This window comes from Athene noctua, chromosome 12 (genome assembly GCF_965140245.1).
Source record: "Athene noctua chromosome 12, bAthNoc1.hap1.1, whole genome shotgun sequence".
In the NCBI taxonomy this organism is placed as follows: Eukaryota; Metazoa; Chordata; class Aves; order Strigiformes; family Strigidae; genus Athene; species Athene noctua.
Window position 1 is genome coordinate 16,938,359 of NC_134048.1, and position 17,387 is coordinate 16,955,745.

General features: G+C 45.4%; 1 protein-coding gene across 10 annotated transcripts in view; it reads right to left on the minus strand.

The window, feature by feature from the left end:
* The window catches only part of GRIA1 (glutamate ionotropic receptor AMPA type subunit 1), a 193,438-nt gene that overhangs the window by 54,996 nt on the left and 121,055 nt on the right, over nucleotides 1-17,387 (minus strand). For 9 of the 10 annotated variants that reach the window (XM_074916525.1, XM_074916519.1, XM_074916522.1 and 6 more), the window contains 3 exons: nucleotides 8,793-9,032; nucleotides 7,211-7,395; nucleotides 3,230-3,283 (listed from right to left, as the gene is read on the minus strand). In XM_074916525.1, coding sequence (XP_074772626.1) covers nucleotides 3,230-3,283; nucleotides 7,211-7,395; nucleotides 8,793-8,967 — 414 coding nt within the window. In that variant the 5' untranslated portion in view covers nucleotides 8,968-9,032. The remainder of the gene's footprint in view (nucleotides 1-3,229; nucleotides 3,284-7,210; nucleotides 7,396-8,792; nucleotides 9,033-17,387) is intronic. The other variant, XM_074916523.1, reaches the window with a different exon arrangement.

Below are 17,387 nucleotides of genomic sequence, written 5' to 3' on the forward strand. Positions count from 1 at the left end.
CAAAAGCCATAGATGGCGCCAAATTTGCCTCAAGGAGAGGCAGGGATGCCCACAGGAACCTTTCCCCTGGCAGTGATGTTGCAGACAAACCTTTGTGGCATGGGCAGGGCTGAGCAGAAAAGACAGGTTGTGTCTTTAACAGGCACAGCAGATTTGGAGGATACTTGCCCATGGCCTAAGGTGCAGAATGGTTTCATTTTGTTTGTGAACGCAGAAATATTGTCTCACCTTGGCAACAGCAATTTCACTGAAAAAGAAAGCTGTTCCTGCTAGGAAATACTAGCTTTTATTTGCTGCTACTTGTCAGATTCCGCTTGGTGCTTTACTACAGCTCACCCGACAGCAACCGCTGGGCAAACACGCAGTGATTAATGCAAGCTAGTTCCTCTTTGTTCATGAATTGTCTGTGACCAGACAGGGAATCCCTCTGTGTTCAAAATGTGCCCATGGATGATTTCTGTAGGCCTTATTCAGCCTGCGCACTGCCTTGCAAACTCACTTGTTCTGCGTTCCTGATGTAACACCAGTTTGGAGCTGCTGTAACTGGGCAGCAGTATGCTGCTGCTTGTTTTTTGGCTGAATATAGCTCTGAACAAGCACATAACCAAAAATAAGAATTTCGGTAGGGTTATCCATAAATATTTCCCAGTTTTTACTTCCAGTGTGTCATTTCCATAACTGTTTCCCCATGGGAAAGGGCCCATGAAGGTCAGGCAGTGTTGCTAAAGGCAGGTATTGAAAACGCATCCCCCTGCTCCAGCTAGTGCAGGTAACTTGGTGGCTATGAACCAGCTGAGGACTCACTTGACCTGTGCAAGGCAGAGCCTGTCCCAGCCAGGGCTGGGAGCCTTGTCTTCATATAGGATGAGACTCCTAAAATCAGGACTTCATCAGTCAGCGCAAGGGACAAAAAATAACTCATTTGGAAATGTTCAGGCACTTGCAGTTTTTAGTTCTTAATTTACTCTCTTACAACCCAATACTCCAAAATGAGCCACTTCCACAAAATTGGGCTGTTTTTCAGGTATGCGGGTGTGCACATGAGGGTATGGGGGGGGGGGGGGGGGGGGGAAATGCATGCCCTGTCATATTAGGACTTGTCTACAGGGGAAAATATGGGGTGTTTAAGGTTTTAAGGTCTTTCCACTATGACTCAGTAAGAATAAATTACAGCATGTTACACCCTCTGAAGGCTCTAATCCAGCAATGAGATGTCCTTAGGAGAGGGTAAAATCTACTGTGATCTCTCAGGTCAGAGCATCCACACTATGGTTTAACCCTGACAGACGCTGACTTCTCACATTCTGCCAATTTCTTATAACATCCCCAGCCATCCCCGCACAGGGAGGCTTGCTGTCCTTCCTCACTGCCATATGCTCTCGGGAACATGGGATCTTCACAGTCTTTTTGCCATTCTCCTTGCTGAACAGGTCAGCAAGTAGCTCTAGTGTGGATGCAGCACATCACAGAAACCGATTTGGCTTCTGGTGCCTGAACCTGTCCGTGCGCACAGCAGAATCACAAAGATTGCTCTGCCCTGGAAAGGGCCTTCTTAACCTTGAGGGGTGCTAGTCTTTTTTTAAAAATAGTTTTCCCATGTCCCCTACTCCCTTACTCTCTCTCTTTTTTTTTTTTTTTAGTATTCCTCTCTGTAGTTTGGCTGTTGTACAATGCTAGGTTTTGAGGAGCAGGAAAGACCAAAGGGAAGAGCTTGAATTTCTTTCACTCTTCTTCTCCCCCCAAATCAAAGCCGCTTGAAAAGCACAGCTACTAATAGTGGATTCTGGTGGTCCCATCATACTGTGTGAGTCCCAGGGAACCAAAGCACCCTCCCCTGAGCTGCAACTACGAGGCAGAATATCCATGCAGAGGGGCTGGGGAAATGAAAAGCCTTTTGCTCTGAGTTAATTATTTATAACCCCTGTTGGCTGAGTGTGCAGCCTCTTCAAGCCAGCTCTGGCCTCTCAGCATTTGTGCAAATGCTAAGAAAACAAAGATAGGAAAAGCCTGCTTTCTCAGGCTGGAAGTGGGAGACTGTTGTCTCATAAGACAGAGGGAAACGTCCTTCAAAACTCCCAACACCTGAGTCTTAGACCACCTCATGCCTTTAATGTATTTATCCTTATGAAACCGTACAGAGAGAAGAGGTGATATCATTCTCATTTAGCCCTCGGCATGGATATACATAAAAGCACACAGACACCCACACTCCATCTACTCCCGATAGCTTCCCTGCTTAACTTTAATGAAGGGACTTTCATAAACATCTGAGGACCGGGACCTGGGTTACAGCAAATAATAATTTTTTTTAAAATTAGCAACCGAAGTTATTGGCTGCTCTGTAGTTTGCATGTCTCCCCCTGCACAACGTAACATTTTTAACTTTGTAATTACATGGTAGGCGCCCAGCGCAGAAGTGCAGGGTCAGTATCAGGGCACTGCGGGGTAATTATGTGGCCATTTTTGTCTTGTAAATTACAGAGTTATCTTGGGACTGAGAGAAAGAGAACGGCAGCAACTGCTTGACTAATTGTTAGTTTAAAGTTTAATTACCCCAGGCCTGACGTGCTGCCTCGCAGATGCAGCTGTGGGAGGGATGAACGGCTCCAGTGCAGGGACACAGGGGTCCTGGGGGAGCAGCCCCAGCCCCAGGCTGCTGACACCAGTCCATCCTCTGCTGTGCATCCCCCTGGGTGGACGAACACCCTTGGGGAGGAGAGAGTAGGAGCTCTGCTGCGGAGAACCTCCAGCTGCCCTATGGATTGAGGCTATTCCTCTCTCTCTTACCTCTTCCCAAATCTCCCGAGGCAGAGAAATTCTCCAGCCTCCTAGGAGAGGACAGCATATTGCTCCAGAACGATGGCCCTGCCACTGCCCAATACTGCTCTGTCCTCAGGCAGCGACTCCCTGCATTAAAGGCAGAATCCTTTCCTTAAAGCAATCTTTACATCAAATTAATTCCTTAGAACCATGACAGTCAAATCTGATTTAGCACCAAGTTGCAGAATAGGCACATATTTTATTTTTACTGGAAGGTCAGAGGGATCTTGGTGCATCATCCTTAGTAAGTCTGCCCTTAGTGGGGCTCTCAGGATGGCTGTGAATCACTTCACCTGGCGGACACATACTGAAATGGGGGTTAAAACTAGCTAGAACCCCACGAGGAGAACACTGAAAGGACTTTGGAAGATAGCAAAAAAAATATAAAATGCCAATGAGGGCAACTCACCAAATTTGCCAGAATGTAGTGGTAACCATTCCCATTTTTTTCGAGCTTGATGATCTGCAAGATGAAAACCAAGGATATTTAGCAGAGACTAACTAAAGAAGAGCTTAATTTATCTGCCCTTCCTCTGCACCAACAGCCCCTCAGAACATGTAAAAACACAAGAATTGCCAGTTTCTAAGAGAACCATGCTGCTTCCATAAGGTTTCTTTGCTGGCAACACTACTTCTTATTTCCATTGTTGTATGAACTGATAGTGAATTACTGTCTGCATTGACAATGCTCAGGCAAAATCTGCACAAACAGTAGTGAGGCCAGAAAGATCCTCACAGCCAGAATGATAATAAAATGACTGCCACTGTGGATTCAACCAGCATCAGTCTACCCAGGCCTTCTCTCTGATACCAAGCTAGTAGCAGGTGTTTGGGAAGCATGAGAAGAGGGCATGCACAGACTGATCTTCCTGATGCGACAGCACTCCCAGATTATCATGAGCAGCCATTTAGGGATTTCCAAATGGATTATAAATGAGTTGACACTTGCTCTATGCAACTGGTTCATCTGCCTTAGCCTTTCTCTGATGAAGTGCTCTTGTATGCACATTAAAACTCATCTGGTTCCCAGCATTAACGTGGGGGTGGCAATTAACTTCAATACAAGCTTCATTTAGTAGCAGTTTCTCACACAACTAACGTCAGCTCCACCAGCTTCATTGCCCTGTGGTTCTCAACACAGGATCCCTCTGTATGACTTCTGCTGAGCAGTCTGGAGCCCTCAGAAAAAAACCTCTGCATACCTAAGGCTATAAAGATATATACTCTTATCATGGGCAGTATTCTGAGTATCTTCCATTGCCATATTTGAGAAGCAAAACTAGATCCAATTTGTCCCCTTCCATTCATCAACTGAGACCGACCTTTGCAGTATGTCCCAGACCTTGTGGGAGGAAGGAGCATCTCTGGGGCGCTGGGATGGCTAAGAATTATGATTCAATTCCCCATTTCTCCAGTGTCAACAATAGCTGGCATTGGCTTCTTCTACCCAAACTCTCCCTTGTTATTTTATTAGGTATCGGAGTCAATGAACCAGAGAGAGCTGCCATCCAGATTTCCCTGAGCTGTTAATCTTGCAGCCCATCCACCTGAATTATGAGGCTTGCTTCCTGTGTTTTACACAGTTATTTGTGATCTTAATTTATTTTAAAATGCTTGCTCAGTCCTAATGTGTCCGGATGGCGGTAGCAAGCTGAGGTTATAATAGCATTTATCACTTAGCCTGAACGTGGTGAGAGGCTGTGCTGGGCTGCATGCTGATAGCTCACTTGGGCCACCTAGGTTTCATTACCCACTTCTTAATGGGCCAGTTTGACATCTATTAGAGAGAAATCCTCTCAGAGTGAAACAGTGGCAAAGGAGATATTCCAGTTATTCATTTTAATGAGAGACAAGGAAGAAACAATACAGGTCTTTGATGGAATACAACCCACCGCTTACTTATCCCATTAAGGCTACACGGCACAGCCCCGCGGATATCCTGCCCTGAACCAAGGCCTGGCTCATAAACGATAGTTACCTCGGCAAAGATAAATCATGCCCTTGAGACATGATACAGAGAAATCTCCAAGAAAGAAATCAAGTCATTTTCCCACATATCATTAACACATTGAGCACTGGCTCCCCTACAGCTACAGTCTCCAGAACGTGAGGACTTCCTTGCTGGATTCAGCGGTGGTTATTTGTGTTCTGTGTACAGAGTAGGGAGAAGAAATTAAAAGCGTGTGCAAGCACCAGCGTGTATGTGTGAGGGACTGATGCCAAACAGCCATTCCCAGCTCTTCTGTTCACTGGGGAGCACAAATCCACAGCCGCTGAAGAACAGAGAGAGGCTTGTCAGGGAAGAAGATAAATGCATCAAAACGTCCCTGAGAGGCTGAGGCAGCTATTTGAACACCTCAGACACTTAGAGAGACCGGACAAACAGAACAGTGACATCCACGCAGAGGTTGCTGGTGTGGTGCTGAGACCAGCCGCCAGCCTGAATTTAAGTCCCAGCTCAGGTTCACATTATAATGAACCAAACACTTTCTTTGACTCCCTCCGGCCATCTGCATGTTGTGAAAGACCTGGCGTCCCCTGCTTACACTGAGATAACTACCTCTGCTCTCAGAAATGTCTTTGGACTCAGAACAACAAGGCAAATGAGGATGAAAATGGACTAAACAGGTCTGAAAAAGTTATCCACAGCCCTATTCCTAACAGGAGTGTTACCTCCTAGGCATAGACGTCTTGGATTTGCTCTCTCTTTAATGTAGGAAAACACATTGTCCCTCTTTTCCCTGGGAATGGATGTTTTCTACAGCATTGCAAAGCAAATAATTGGAAGATCTGGATTTTTAGTATTCTTGCAAATAGCTTTACTTATACCTAAGTTTAGCTTTTGCTACAGTTATGTGAAGAAGTTTTAAAGAAAGACTTATTTTCCTGTTCATATTAGGAAAACTGGATAGTATTTGACTACAGAACTTAACTTTCTGTTAGAAAAAACAGGCTTAAAAAACCCTAGAAATCTGATATACCCTATAGGAAAGCCTGAAGAAAAGGCAAATTCACTGTCTGGTTCCTGCCAAAAATTTTGTTCACAGGCAACTACTCCACGGTCAGAGAGAAGACTTTACCCTCCAGACTAATCTGGTCTCTCCTTCACGAGCATGACCTTTACTTTGAGGTTAAAACCTGCTACCTGCTTCATTATTATATATAATAGAGTAGCACCCAGAGACATCCAACCAGGATGGATTGTGCTCGTCGCTGAACCGTGCAGCTGGTGAAACGGCAGTCCTTGCCCCAGACAGCGAGCAGCTGAAGTGTGAGACGGGAGATGACAGGTAGCTTAGACAAGGAGACGTGTGAAGCACGACGTAAGAGTGAGCTGGTTATGAGGAGTACGATAGCAGGAGTCACAGAGCACTGGCTGCATGGCACTGCCGGGCCCTTTCTAAGTCATGTGGGATGAGATTCCCAGCTGTGGGGAAAGCCTTGGCTGTAGTTGTGAGAGGGAAATGTACTGTGGCTGGAGTTGAAGAGAGGACACAAGTGTGGACTGAGACCTGTCCATGGGCTTGCATTGGTCTCCGGTCCACAGAAGGGACTTAGGGAAAGCATTAAGGCAGGCACAGAGGAAAGAGGATGGGGAAAATTTAGGTCTGCACTAGTGGGCGACCTATCTAGGCTGAGGATGAGTAAGGCGAGACACACAACCTAGCTGCTGAGTCCTCTATTGCATATCCCATCTGCCTTGTGGCCATAAGCTGACAAAACAGCCTGGAGATGACTGTGAATGAACGTTTCTCTCTCACTGCAAGGCATGAGCGGAACTGGAAGCATCAGATCCTGCTACAGTGTGGATGCCCCGGGAGGATGGTGAGCTCTAGCCTGATCTGGAGACAGTGCTCATGAAGGCACTACAGATGTACCATAAAGCCTCTCCATCTCTGTCCTGCTGGCACTGGTTGTGAGAATTTGGTGCAGCACATGGAGGCTGAAGGACCAGGAGTCTGGCAGATTCACACCTCCACCCTAACTCACAGGAGGTGGGAAAACCAGAGAAAAACTCAACAGAATAAGGAAGTGCCATGTCTTGTGCACGCTGCTTGGAGGAATTAGCACAAAGCAAACTCGTTGGGAAGTAAGGGGGTGTAAAGGTCTCAGCAGAGGAGTCAAACAAGTAGGGAAGATGGAGCAGCAGAGCTCACTCAGCACGAATACATGACAGCTCCTAGTGTTTATATGGCTTTACAATTTCCACAATAACAGAACAGAGAAATATCTGCAAGCTTGGCAGCCTGCTGCAAGGTACACACACCACATTCAGTGAGAGCCACAATGAGACATGGATTAGACAAGAACAGGGAGAACTTCTCCAGGAAAAACAACCCTTCCCATCCTGCATGCAAGACCCCTCCCAGAAGATCTGCACCAACACAACCTTGCTAAGGATGATGTTCAGCCGCTCGGATTCACAGTCCACCACCACCAGCCTTTCCTTCTTCTTCTCCAGCTCCTGGAAGAGCATGCGGTAGCCCTCCTCTGTTGTCGTCAGGATGTTGACAGCGGTCACCTGCCAGTTCTTCTCAGCTGCGGTGTCCAGCACTTTCTGTAGGACTGACAACCCTACGATGGGAAGAGAGGGGGAAGAGGACAGCAGAGGGAGAACCAGGCTTTAGTTGTGCAAAGGCATCTTTACATGCTTCCAACAGCCTGCGTAGCTGCCTCAAGCCAGGCTGGATACAGCGTCACAAGAGTGCAGCAGAACTACAGAGAGCAGCTAATAGTTGCATCTAACCCAAACACAGCTGGGCTAGAATTGATGACTCCTGCTTTTTCTGTCCTAGCACAAGAAAGTAGGATGATTCCAGGCCTAGTTTTCCTTTGTAATCAGCAGATCAGTTTTGTTGATCAGGCACTGCTGTGGGATTCAGATAAGAGCTGTAATCCCTGTCTTCTTGCCTGTCACTACCCAAATTACTTGATTTTTCCGGGCCATAGTTCCCTTCTCCTCTTTGATCTGTTTAGGTTGTATACTTTTAGGGTTAGGGACACCCTCAGCCATAAAAATGCACAATCATATTTAGCATCCCTGTCTCTCTCAGAAGCGTCTCATCAGAAAACTTAATTATTTTTATAAGGATCTTGCCTAAATTACATGCACAGCATTCCAGAGGAGATACACATAGTCAGCACTGCTCTGGAGCCCTGCTAGACAATCCTGCCTACTGCAGTCCTTTTTGGATATTCAGTGTGCTCATGCCTCGTGACAACAGAAAGCAGGGTGGGATGCTTTTATACCTTCTCCTTGTCTCTTAAGGTCATCCTGCCCCTGCAAGGGATAATGATAACTTCCAGGACAGAGCTGTGAAACACCCTTACATCTGCACTGATCTCCACAAGGCCGTTTTGCTCTCAGCCTCTAAGCCTGGAACTTTAAAGGCATCTGAGAGCTAGGGAAACTGAATCACAGAGTAATGAGCTCACTAGCCCTGTTCATGGTTTAGAAAGTCAGATAATACCTTCCAAGAACCCAACAAAGGCTTTTGTTATTTTACATAGACAACTAATACACACTAACACAGGAAACTTGGAGTTTTCCAAGCTACCTGCCAGAAACACACACACACACGTATCACAACTGGATGTGGGCTCAGGTGAGACCTCAGCAGCCGTAGGTTCACATTTATAAACGTGGGACTCGGTGGCCTTGAATTTGACAGACTTATTCAGTATGGGACCTATTCAGTATAAACAGTTTTGATTTGAAACTCAAATTGCTTACCCATTAAATATTTCCCTCATGTGGATGGGGTTCAGACCTGACCTATGAACAAACTGGGTCAGGCTAGCGCTGCATTTAGAAAAGGAACAGAGAACAGGGAAGGCACAGGGTGACCCTTCCTTTAGCCACCTTCTCAGCCTCCAGCAGCCCACACTAAGAGGGCTTCTTGAGGCAACGACTTCACCTAGACCACTATGTTTAATTGCCTGGTAACCCTTCCCATGTACTTGTGACTTACCCCGGTCAGCATCATAAATATACACGAACTTCTGCCAGCTGTAGTGCTCGATGACACTGATGAGGGCGTCCTGGAGCTCTGGGCGAAGCTGGAGAACAAACTGGTTGGATGTTTCAACGGGGAAGCTTGGTGTTATGAAGCAGACATGAAGAGCCCCGCAGAAAGACGTGAGCATGTTGACGGTCCTCCTCTCATAAAATCCAAAGATAGCGTAGACGCCCTTGGAGAACTGTGAGCAGACTGGAGGAGCAGACAGAAAGGTTGTGAGGGCAGAAGAACAAGGAGGTTTCTCAGGGAAGTCACCAAAATAAACCTTTTCCTCGAGATAAGCTGCAGGCTCTCTGGACTAGATCATTTTCCCTAAGGCCTGGGGATTGGTGAATGCGACCTGTGAAGAACAGGGCTTGTGGCCATAGCGTGCTCTGGCCTTGATCTCCACAGATCTGATTTACCTTTGATAGGCAGAAGTGACACAGAAGAGTGAATTCAGCATTCCCAGGGCTCTGCTCGAGATTTTGCTGCTTCTGGGATAAAATGTGTTATCTGAACAAGGGAACCCCTCAGCAGCAAAGCATGGTAGCTCACCAAGCCCTGCCTCCTTGGGATGGCAGCTGTCTGGCCTGTGGAGCTCATTATGGGAAAAAACGCTGCAGTTAGAGCTTGCTACTGCAGCCCCAGATTCAAGGAGCTCCATTCAAGGAGCAGAAGGAAAGCCTTTTCATGACAGCACAGCCCTTTGCAGCTAATGACACCAGGAGGAAACCATGGGTTTGACCTCAGAAGCTGAGACCATGCTGAGAGGACATCTCAGCAAAGGTTCACCTAGGTTCAGTGCAATCTTAACACAGCTGCAGGGAGGTTTGTCCTGGGGCATGACCTGCTGGCACTGAGATCAAAGCCTCTGACACCAGGGGTGCGTTGGTACCTGGGGACACCTGCGTGACAATTTCTGGTTTCCTCACAAAGCCGCGGGGGGAGAGGCTGTGGGGTCAGAGAGGTAGTGGTGGTGGCCTGGGAAGTCTCCATGAGAAGTGCTCGCTGGGTTCCCTGACAGATTTTTGTGCCTGATCTCAGCAGCTGGCGCTGTGCTGCACAGGGAGGGCTCTCTCGGGTCAGAGCCCTTCTCAGGAGAGCGCTCTAATGAGTTTGTGGGAGCTGCTGGAAAAATGCCTCAGGAAGTCAGTGACGCAGAGAGAGTTCACACTTTGGGTTGTAAAACTTAGCCCCTGAGACAGTCAGACTCATTTAATATCAGCCCTGTTTATGGCACATCCCAAGTTACCATCAATATATCTCCAAGCTGGAGGTGGTGGCAGTGACAGCATTTTCCCTGTGTCAGAACTCCTGGCACTAGTGTCTCTTCCTGTTGTCACTCCGACACTGAAGACCTTTGGCTGTGACATTTATACTGACTCAACACTTCACACATCACTCGACAGCCCCCCCTCAAAGGAGTGCAGGGTGAGAAGTGGATGTGACATTTTGGGGTCCCCTGGCAAGCACTCTGTGCTGCTTGGGAATCCCTTGACCTGGTTTCTGCTGGTAGCCGCCAGTACAGAACCTTCTGCATGTGTGGCTGGAGACAGGCTCCTAAACATGAGCTTAGTGCATCCTTAGCTGGGCTCCATCCAAGCTCTGTCCCTCCAGTGGGGACCAGAAGTCATCCCCAACTGGCTTACAGCCATCTTGGATAAGATTACCTTGTTTCTCACATCTACTGCTAGCATCAAATATTCATAGAGAAGAGCAAGAAATCCTTCTTCCCACTGTGCAAAGCAAGTCCCTGCTCCCATCTCACCACCAAAATGAAGCAGCCAGATTTTTGAAACGGCACAGAGTGCCGAGAGCTGAGAACTGAATCTCATGACACTGGTGAGAATTCTTCCTTCCTCTTGGAGTTAAGCCCAGGCTTTGGGCAGCCCAGCCCAGCAGTTTGTCCCCAAACTCACCCATCCTCTTTTCACTGCTCAGCATCCATGATCTCACATACCTCAGCATCCTCCTTCCCCAACAGAATTTGTATTTCTCAGGGCAGGGGCTTCTTGCAAAGCCCAAACCCTGACAGAAATAAAACCCTCTTATCTTTATTTTCATGGCAGCGTCTGTTTGCAATCAGCAATTGTGTCTGTATCAGCTGGAGTCACTGCCCTCATCATGAGACTGACACATTCAGGAAGAAAAGTAGCAGATACAGGTAGAAAAAGTCTGAACATCATTTCCATGTGACTGGACCAGAGGGTCTAATGAACAGTGCAATACACCATACGTGAGAGATCAGAACATGATCTCTGGAGACCCAGGCTTCAGACTCACCGAATGATTAAAGTGACATTCTCAGGGCAGCTGAACAATCCAGTACAATTAATAATCCAGCCGATAAACTTAGCTGTCTTGTTCTGTTTTGTTTTAGGCAAGCCATAGCTTCCTTGAGTTTTCTATTTGAAATGAATCTATTATTTTTTACTTTTTTTTTTTTTTAAAACTCTGTGGCTCAGTCATGCTCAGGCAGCCCTCCTACACTGTTCTGAGACACTCATCAATCCAGCGTTTGAAACATACTGCACCAAAGACTACTGGGAGAACGAACAGTCTTTATCATTAAGTTTGGAAAGACCCCTAGCTTGCTTTGTGCTTTCAGACTAAGAGGGGCCATGGACAAGGCAGATAATTTGAAAATAAAAAAAAAAAAAAAGACTTGCTGAGGGTTGTGTCACCCAAAGAACGACAAAGAAACTGTTATGTCAGTCAAAAGAGTGATAACTGCAGCCACCTTTCTGGGAGTGAACTCAGCATAATGTAAAAGCAGTGGCTGCAAAATTATTTAAATCTCAGGACTATTTTAAATTACAAATGTTCCAAATGAATTTACCCAGCAAAAGTAAAAAGAAGTTACTTGCCAGTTATTTAATACACTAAGAGATCACTGGAATTCCCTTATATTTGCTTTGATTTAAAAAAAAAAAAAAAATTATTAACAATTGTGTCTCATTTGATTGCTCTGCAATATCCTAATAACATACTATTAAGAATTGTAAAACTTAACTAGATGAAGCAAATATTTTAAACTCTTTTTGTTCTTCTGGTGGGGAGGGACCTTATCTGTTCTTCAGTAGCCACTAGCCTCTGACTGATGCTTTTCTAAAAAGATTAAGAGACATGAAAGGGATAAAGATCATGCTGGAATGGAACGTCCAAGAAGTTGAACTCTTCTGGTTAGTTGGCTGGTGATAACATCCCACTTTGCAAGCCTCGTGCCAACTACCTGTTAACAGCTAAATGGCCACAGCCTGGCTTTTCCTGCAGAAGAGAGTTGCAGTCCATCTGGTAATTAGCTCTAGCAGATGAATTTGGACAGTTCAGCCTCTGAAGCTCATTCCTGCAGGTGGGAAGCTGGGTGAAATGCAACAGCACAAATGTCTGCATATCCAAGGATGTGAGCATGAGTGCGGAGTGTTCACTTGGATGTAAACGCAGACATTTGTGACAGTTTGCTATTCTTGGCCTCTGGTCTGCACAAAGGGAAAGAAGGACAGAGAACATTTATTCTGGGCTGTAACTATGCTATTATCTTACAATGAATTTGTAATTAAATACAGAAAACTTTTCCTCTAAACAAGCCCTTGGAAAATATAGTTCATAGTGATTGATAACCATGGCAACTACTACCATATTCACCCTGATCAGTCTTGCAGAATTGATCAGGTTGGGACTTCTGGATGGGACGTTCCCAGTGTGTGCTGCACCAGGCACCACGGACATCCCATATCCCTCCTTCTCCAGGCACAGGATCTCTCACTGAGGCTCCCTAGTGCCATTCCACAAACAAAATTAGGTAGAAACATGGGCATTAACTTTATTGTCACCTGGTTACGCTGGAAAGACAATCCAGCAACAACCACCTGTTCTTTGGACCCAACTCCACAAGTGCCTGGTGCAGCCAGGTGAGGTGAGAGCTTCTCAGACTGTTCTAAAACCACTTCTAACTCACAGTGAAAATCAAAATAGCTTTGTATGTTAGTTTAAAAGTGGCTGATGTGGTATAAGAAGCAGGAGAAGGCATCCCCTCTCCTTCCATGGGAAGGTAGCCATTGTGGTGGTGTGTCCTTGAATTCAGATGAGGAAAAAGCACACATACTTCACTCATGCTTAAAATTCCCAGACTCTAGGATTTCTAGTTCTGCAATTTATCTCAAGTTTCTCTTTGCATAGGGAAATATTAAAGGTAAAGCACTTAGAGAGAGGAAACACTAATTTTACTGAAAGCACACACAGGATAGGACACCTGCTTGGCAGCTGAAGAGAGGCAGCTCTGGCCACCCTTGTAAATGCTTCCAAGAAAAAGAAAAATACATGCCCGCAACTTTAAATTGAACATTTTCTCTGCAGAATAGGAAAGCAGAAGAGATGTTTCAAGTCTATAAAAATTCCTGGTAGACTTTTTTTGGCTAAAGCTCTCAACCAGACACAGAGAGAATAGATGCACAAGACTGATATCTGCATTTAGGAGGGCCAGAGATATTTTGGAACTGGAGGTTCGATCTGATCCATGTGAAAGGCAAATGCCAGAGATAACAGATATCTCATTTGGATTTTGGTAAAAGCAGAAAAGAAACCAAAAAGTTTCTCTCAGAAATGGTCACCACAAAGAGGTGCTGAAGCAGTCTTGGCATTTGTGGGAGGAGGATGGGCTGCACAGAGGGAGGGGAATGAAGGTTTGGTCTCCAGGAGTGAAAATGGTGCAATTCTGCTGAGAATATGCAAACCATACTGCAAAAAGGGAACTGCTCCCAATGGACACAGCTGGAGAAGCAGCTTGGTAGGAGGTCCTGGCAACTGCTCATCTGCCGTTTCCTTTAGAAGCAGAATTTTCACCATTTCACTGGGTTTAAGACTAGAAAGGGATATTACATCACTTCTACTGACGTTTTGTATCTCATGGACCATTAAGTTTCACCCAGCTACTCCTGGAGGGAGCTGATAATATGGTTTAGTTGACTCTCGGGAGACTCAACTTCTGCATGCCTCTGTCAGAGAACAGAAGTAGCAGAGACAGTGTTAATACCCAAAGCCATTAACAGCAGTAAAAAACCTGATTAAACAAAATATCTCCAGATGTTGCCCACAAACGACTCGCTCTCTGTTGCAGAACGAGACAAAAAACCCAGATGGTCCCTGCCAGATCCCAGAGGCCTCCCCGACCCTGGAGGATGTCATATCTGAGATGGCACCTAGGAGGGAAGACACCATACCCTCTCCATAAAAGGCATTCCTACAATGTTGAGCTGCAGATGTTGTGAGGATTTTGAGCAAACTATTCTTCATAACCCAAGCAGGCAGGGAAAGAAAAGTGCAATTTGGAAATGTAGACTTCAAGATAAGAACAAATCTTTGAAGCAACTTAATCCAGCACACACAGCACTTACTCCAGTAGCCAAATTAATAAATACCTTTTAAAGATTGCCAGACTTTGTGTGTAATAAACCAGCCAGCTCAGTCTACCGTCCTCTGTAAGCTATTAAAGACTAGCCCTGCAATGCCAGCAGCCCCAGGATCAGTGTGGCACCTACTTCATCTGCCCAAACCTCCTGGGACACAAAACCAAACTCCTCACTTGCAGCAAAACAAACTCATTGACAACTGCGGAGCTTTTCTTTGCTTGTTTGGAGTGTGTGTGTGCACATGTGGGAAAGAGCAAGGGGGATGTGCATGCGTAACTTATATTTAGCATGCCCTGCTTGGAGGCAACCCTCACATGGTGATGGAGAACCTGACATCAGGTTGGCGAAGCTGGTGGAATTTCAATGAAAGAGCGATAGTGTCTGCTTCAATTAGGATCAGCCCAGCTTTCCTCCCAAATGTTTGTCCTCACAGTTCTCCAGCGTGGCGTAGGTGCCAGAGCGCATCTCTTCAGCACATCCCAACAACAGCATGTTCCCACAGATTTTTCTAACAGGGGAAAGCCAAACGAATTCAACACTCCCCCATTGCTCCACGCATGTATTTAGCTGACAGCAGATATGTCCCATATATTTGATCAACTGCAAATCAGGCTGATGTGATATCACAAGAAATATATGTTTCTCTTTCAAATATATAAAAGACACAGAAGTGTGCTCCCTCTCATCATTTCCCTTCACTGCCACTCTAACCATCTTGGAAGCTGGAAAGTAGTGTTGATTTTTACATTAAGATTTGCTTTCCTTCCCTCCTATTTAAACAATAATTATGACTGAAGAGCTGCTTATAACTGTTTATGCTGATAGCTTCAATTTTTTTAGTTACATTTGCCTGCCTGACAAATAAGTCTTAGTTTGCCTGGCTGACAAATGATAAGTTTCCCTTGAGATCAAATTGGTTTCGGGATACTTTTTTCCCACATGCTGCTGAGTTTAAAGAAACAGAAATAGCATGGTGATTTTGTCAACAAAAATTAACACCATAGACTCTCAGTCGTTTAAGTGTACTTCTAATGGCGGTGGAAGATATGGCCATGGGAAGCTGACTTTAACCTCTCGTCAAAGGGAACAGTTGAAATGTGTACTTCATATCTTGAGACTGCTTTTTCTTTTCCTACTAGAGTCTTCAAATGCAGTTCTTATCCAGTGTGACTATGAAACGGAAGAGAAAATCCAAATATCAAAGGTCTTAATGGGGTCACTGAGCTTGTTGAAAAAAGTAAAGAGGGAAAAACAAGATGTTTGACTAGACTTTCCTTGCTTGCTTTTAAACATACTGTTACTTTGGGATTGCTGACATTATGTTGAATTATACAAAATCAAGAATTAAATATATTGAAGGGTTTCCAGTCAATACTCAAACTATTTCTGAGGAATGGTGGCACTTTTAACAGGAATTAGACACAAATGCCCTACATGAAATACACTGAGATCACGAGCATCTTTTAACAGGTTCTGGACAAGAATCCAAAGGAGACGTGGGTATGTATCTGATGAGACCTAGGACTTCTGGTGTCACAGACTTGGATGTCCTCTTAAATAAGATGTCAGTTGACAGATGTATTTTCTGGGCAGCCTTCAAATGATGGCTCACCGGAAAGGACATGATGCCCATCTCAAGCAGCATTCAGACTTCACAAAAACCCATTGCTTCTGTGATTAGAATTAGGTTATTATTCTAATAGGGACAGACTTGCTAATGAGGGTTCTGTGGCTAACAGATCAGATTATGTGTCAGGGGAAATGAGCCCAGTGCCATGTAGGTTTGTTATCTAATCGTGACTTGGATCTTTGTCTGTGATGTGGAGGAAGGTGACTGCCTTTCTCTGAGCCCCACCTATTCCAGTCCCTTGGGTCAGAGACTCCCTTGCACCATGCTCGCACAGACCCAAAACAAGACCATATTCTGAGCTAGAAGCACTGATGCTGTGCTCTCAAGCTGTGTGTAAGGTTCTTACTGTCTACTGCCTTCATCTCTCCAATGTCCCATACCAGAGCCACAGCTCCCCCTGCTTTCATAACTTTTAAAACAGAAAAGACATGCTGAAGGGTTTTGGTGCCTGGAAATAACTCTGCATTTTTCCGCTCTAATAGAGGATCCAACTTTTCCACCTTGTCTCATTTTTAAAATGGGAGTCTTTTAAAAAACATTCTCTTTTCCTGCATGTCAGTTTGGCTCGTTTCTGGCGTACAGTTATCTGTCAAACCATGGCAAGCAAATGCAGTTGGGATACAGTCTTCTGAGATTCTTTTATGGCACATTATGCCATTAAAAATCATCACATTTAGTTAATGAAAAGTACATCTCCTGCTCCTGGAGCCTAGGGACGGCTCACCTGTGGCTCTTGAACCTTGCTTCTGAGCAGTTTGACATTGACACATGTGCCAGAACTGTCTTACACTGTCAGCAAGTCTGCTGGGCCATCTGGCTTTATGCTGTGTCCAGAAAGCAAGCAGAAGACGCTGGCTGTGCTGGGCTGCCTTGCAGCAGCAGAAGCTCTACAAAACCAGCTACTGCTCACAGCCCTCACCTCGAGGTCCCCTGCAGCTCCCCTAGAAGGAAGGGTGGTGCCTCATAGGGCTCCCAGCTGCAGATGGGTGTTCTTATGGGCCCCATGGGATCTGGAAGACCAGCTATCCTGGCTCTTATCTAACCTTCTACAATGAAACAGAAAGCAAAAACTTTGTCCTCATTGAACTCTCCATGTCTGAAGCATAGTCATAAATATTAAAGCAAGATTACTACAAATGAAAAAGTGACAGTGATATTATAAGAGAAGGCAAGGGATGAAGGTTGAACCAATTTTTGCTTTTTACTGCTTTATTCGATGGCCTTTTGTATTATATTGGTTCTTCTGCAGATAGTGCTATACTAGGAAAACTAGGTACGGTATCACAGTATAGCTTTCTGCTGGGGAGCATGAACAACAACGGAGGAAAAGAACAAAGCCCCAAAACCACAGCATGTTAACACAGTACATAGCACGCTGCTCTTAGTTCAGCACATTTAATTCTGGGCTGTAGGAGCTGAATTATTAAAACAGAGTAAAAAGGGGAGTGAGCGGTGGGAAGGGGGAAGATAAGCAGTAGCAGAAAGCAAATGTGTCACATAAAGAAGAGCTCACTGCAGATGAAATGC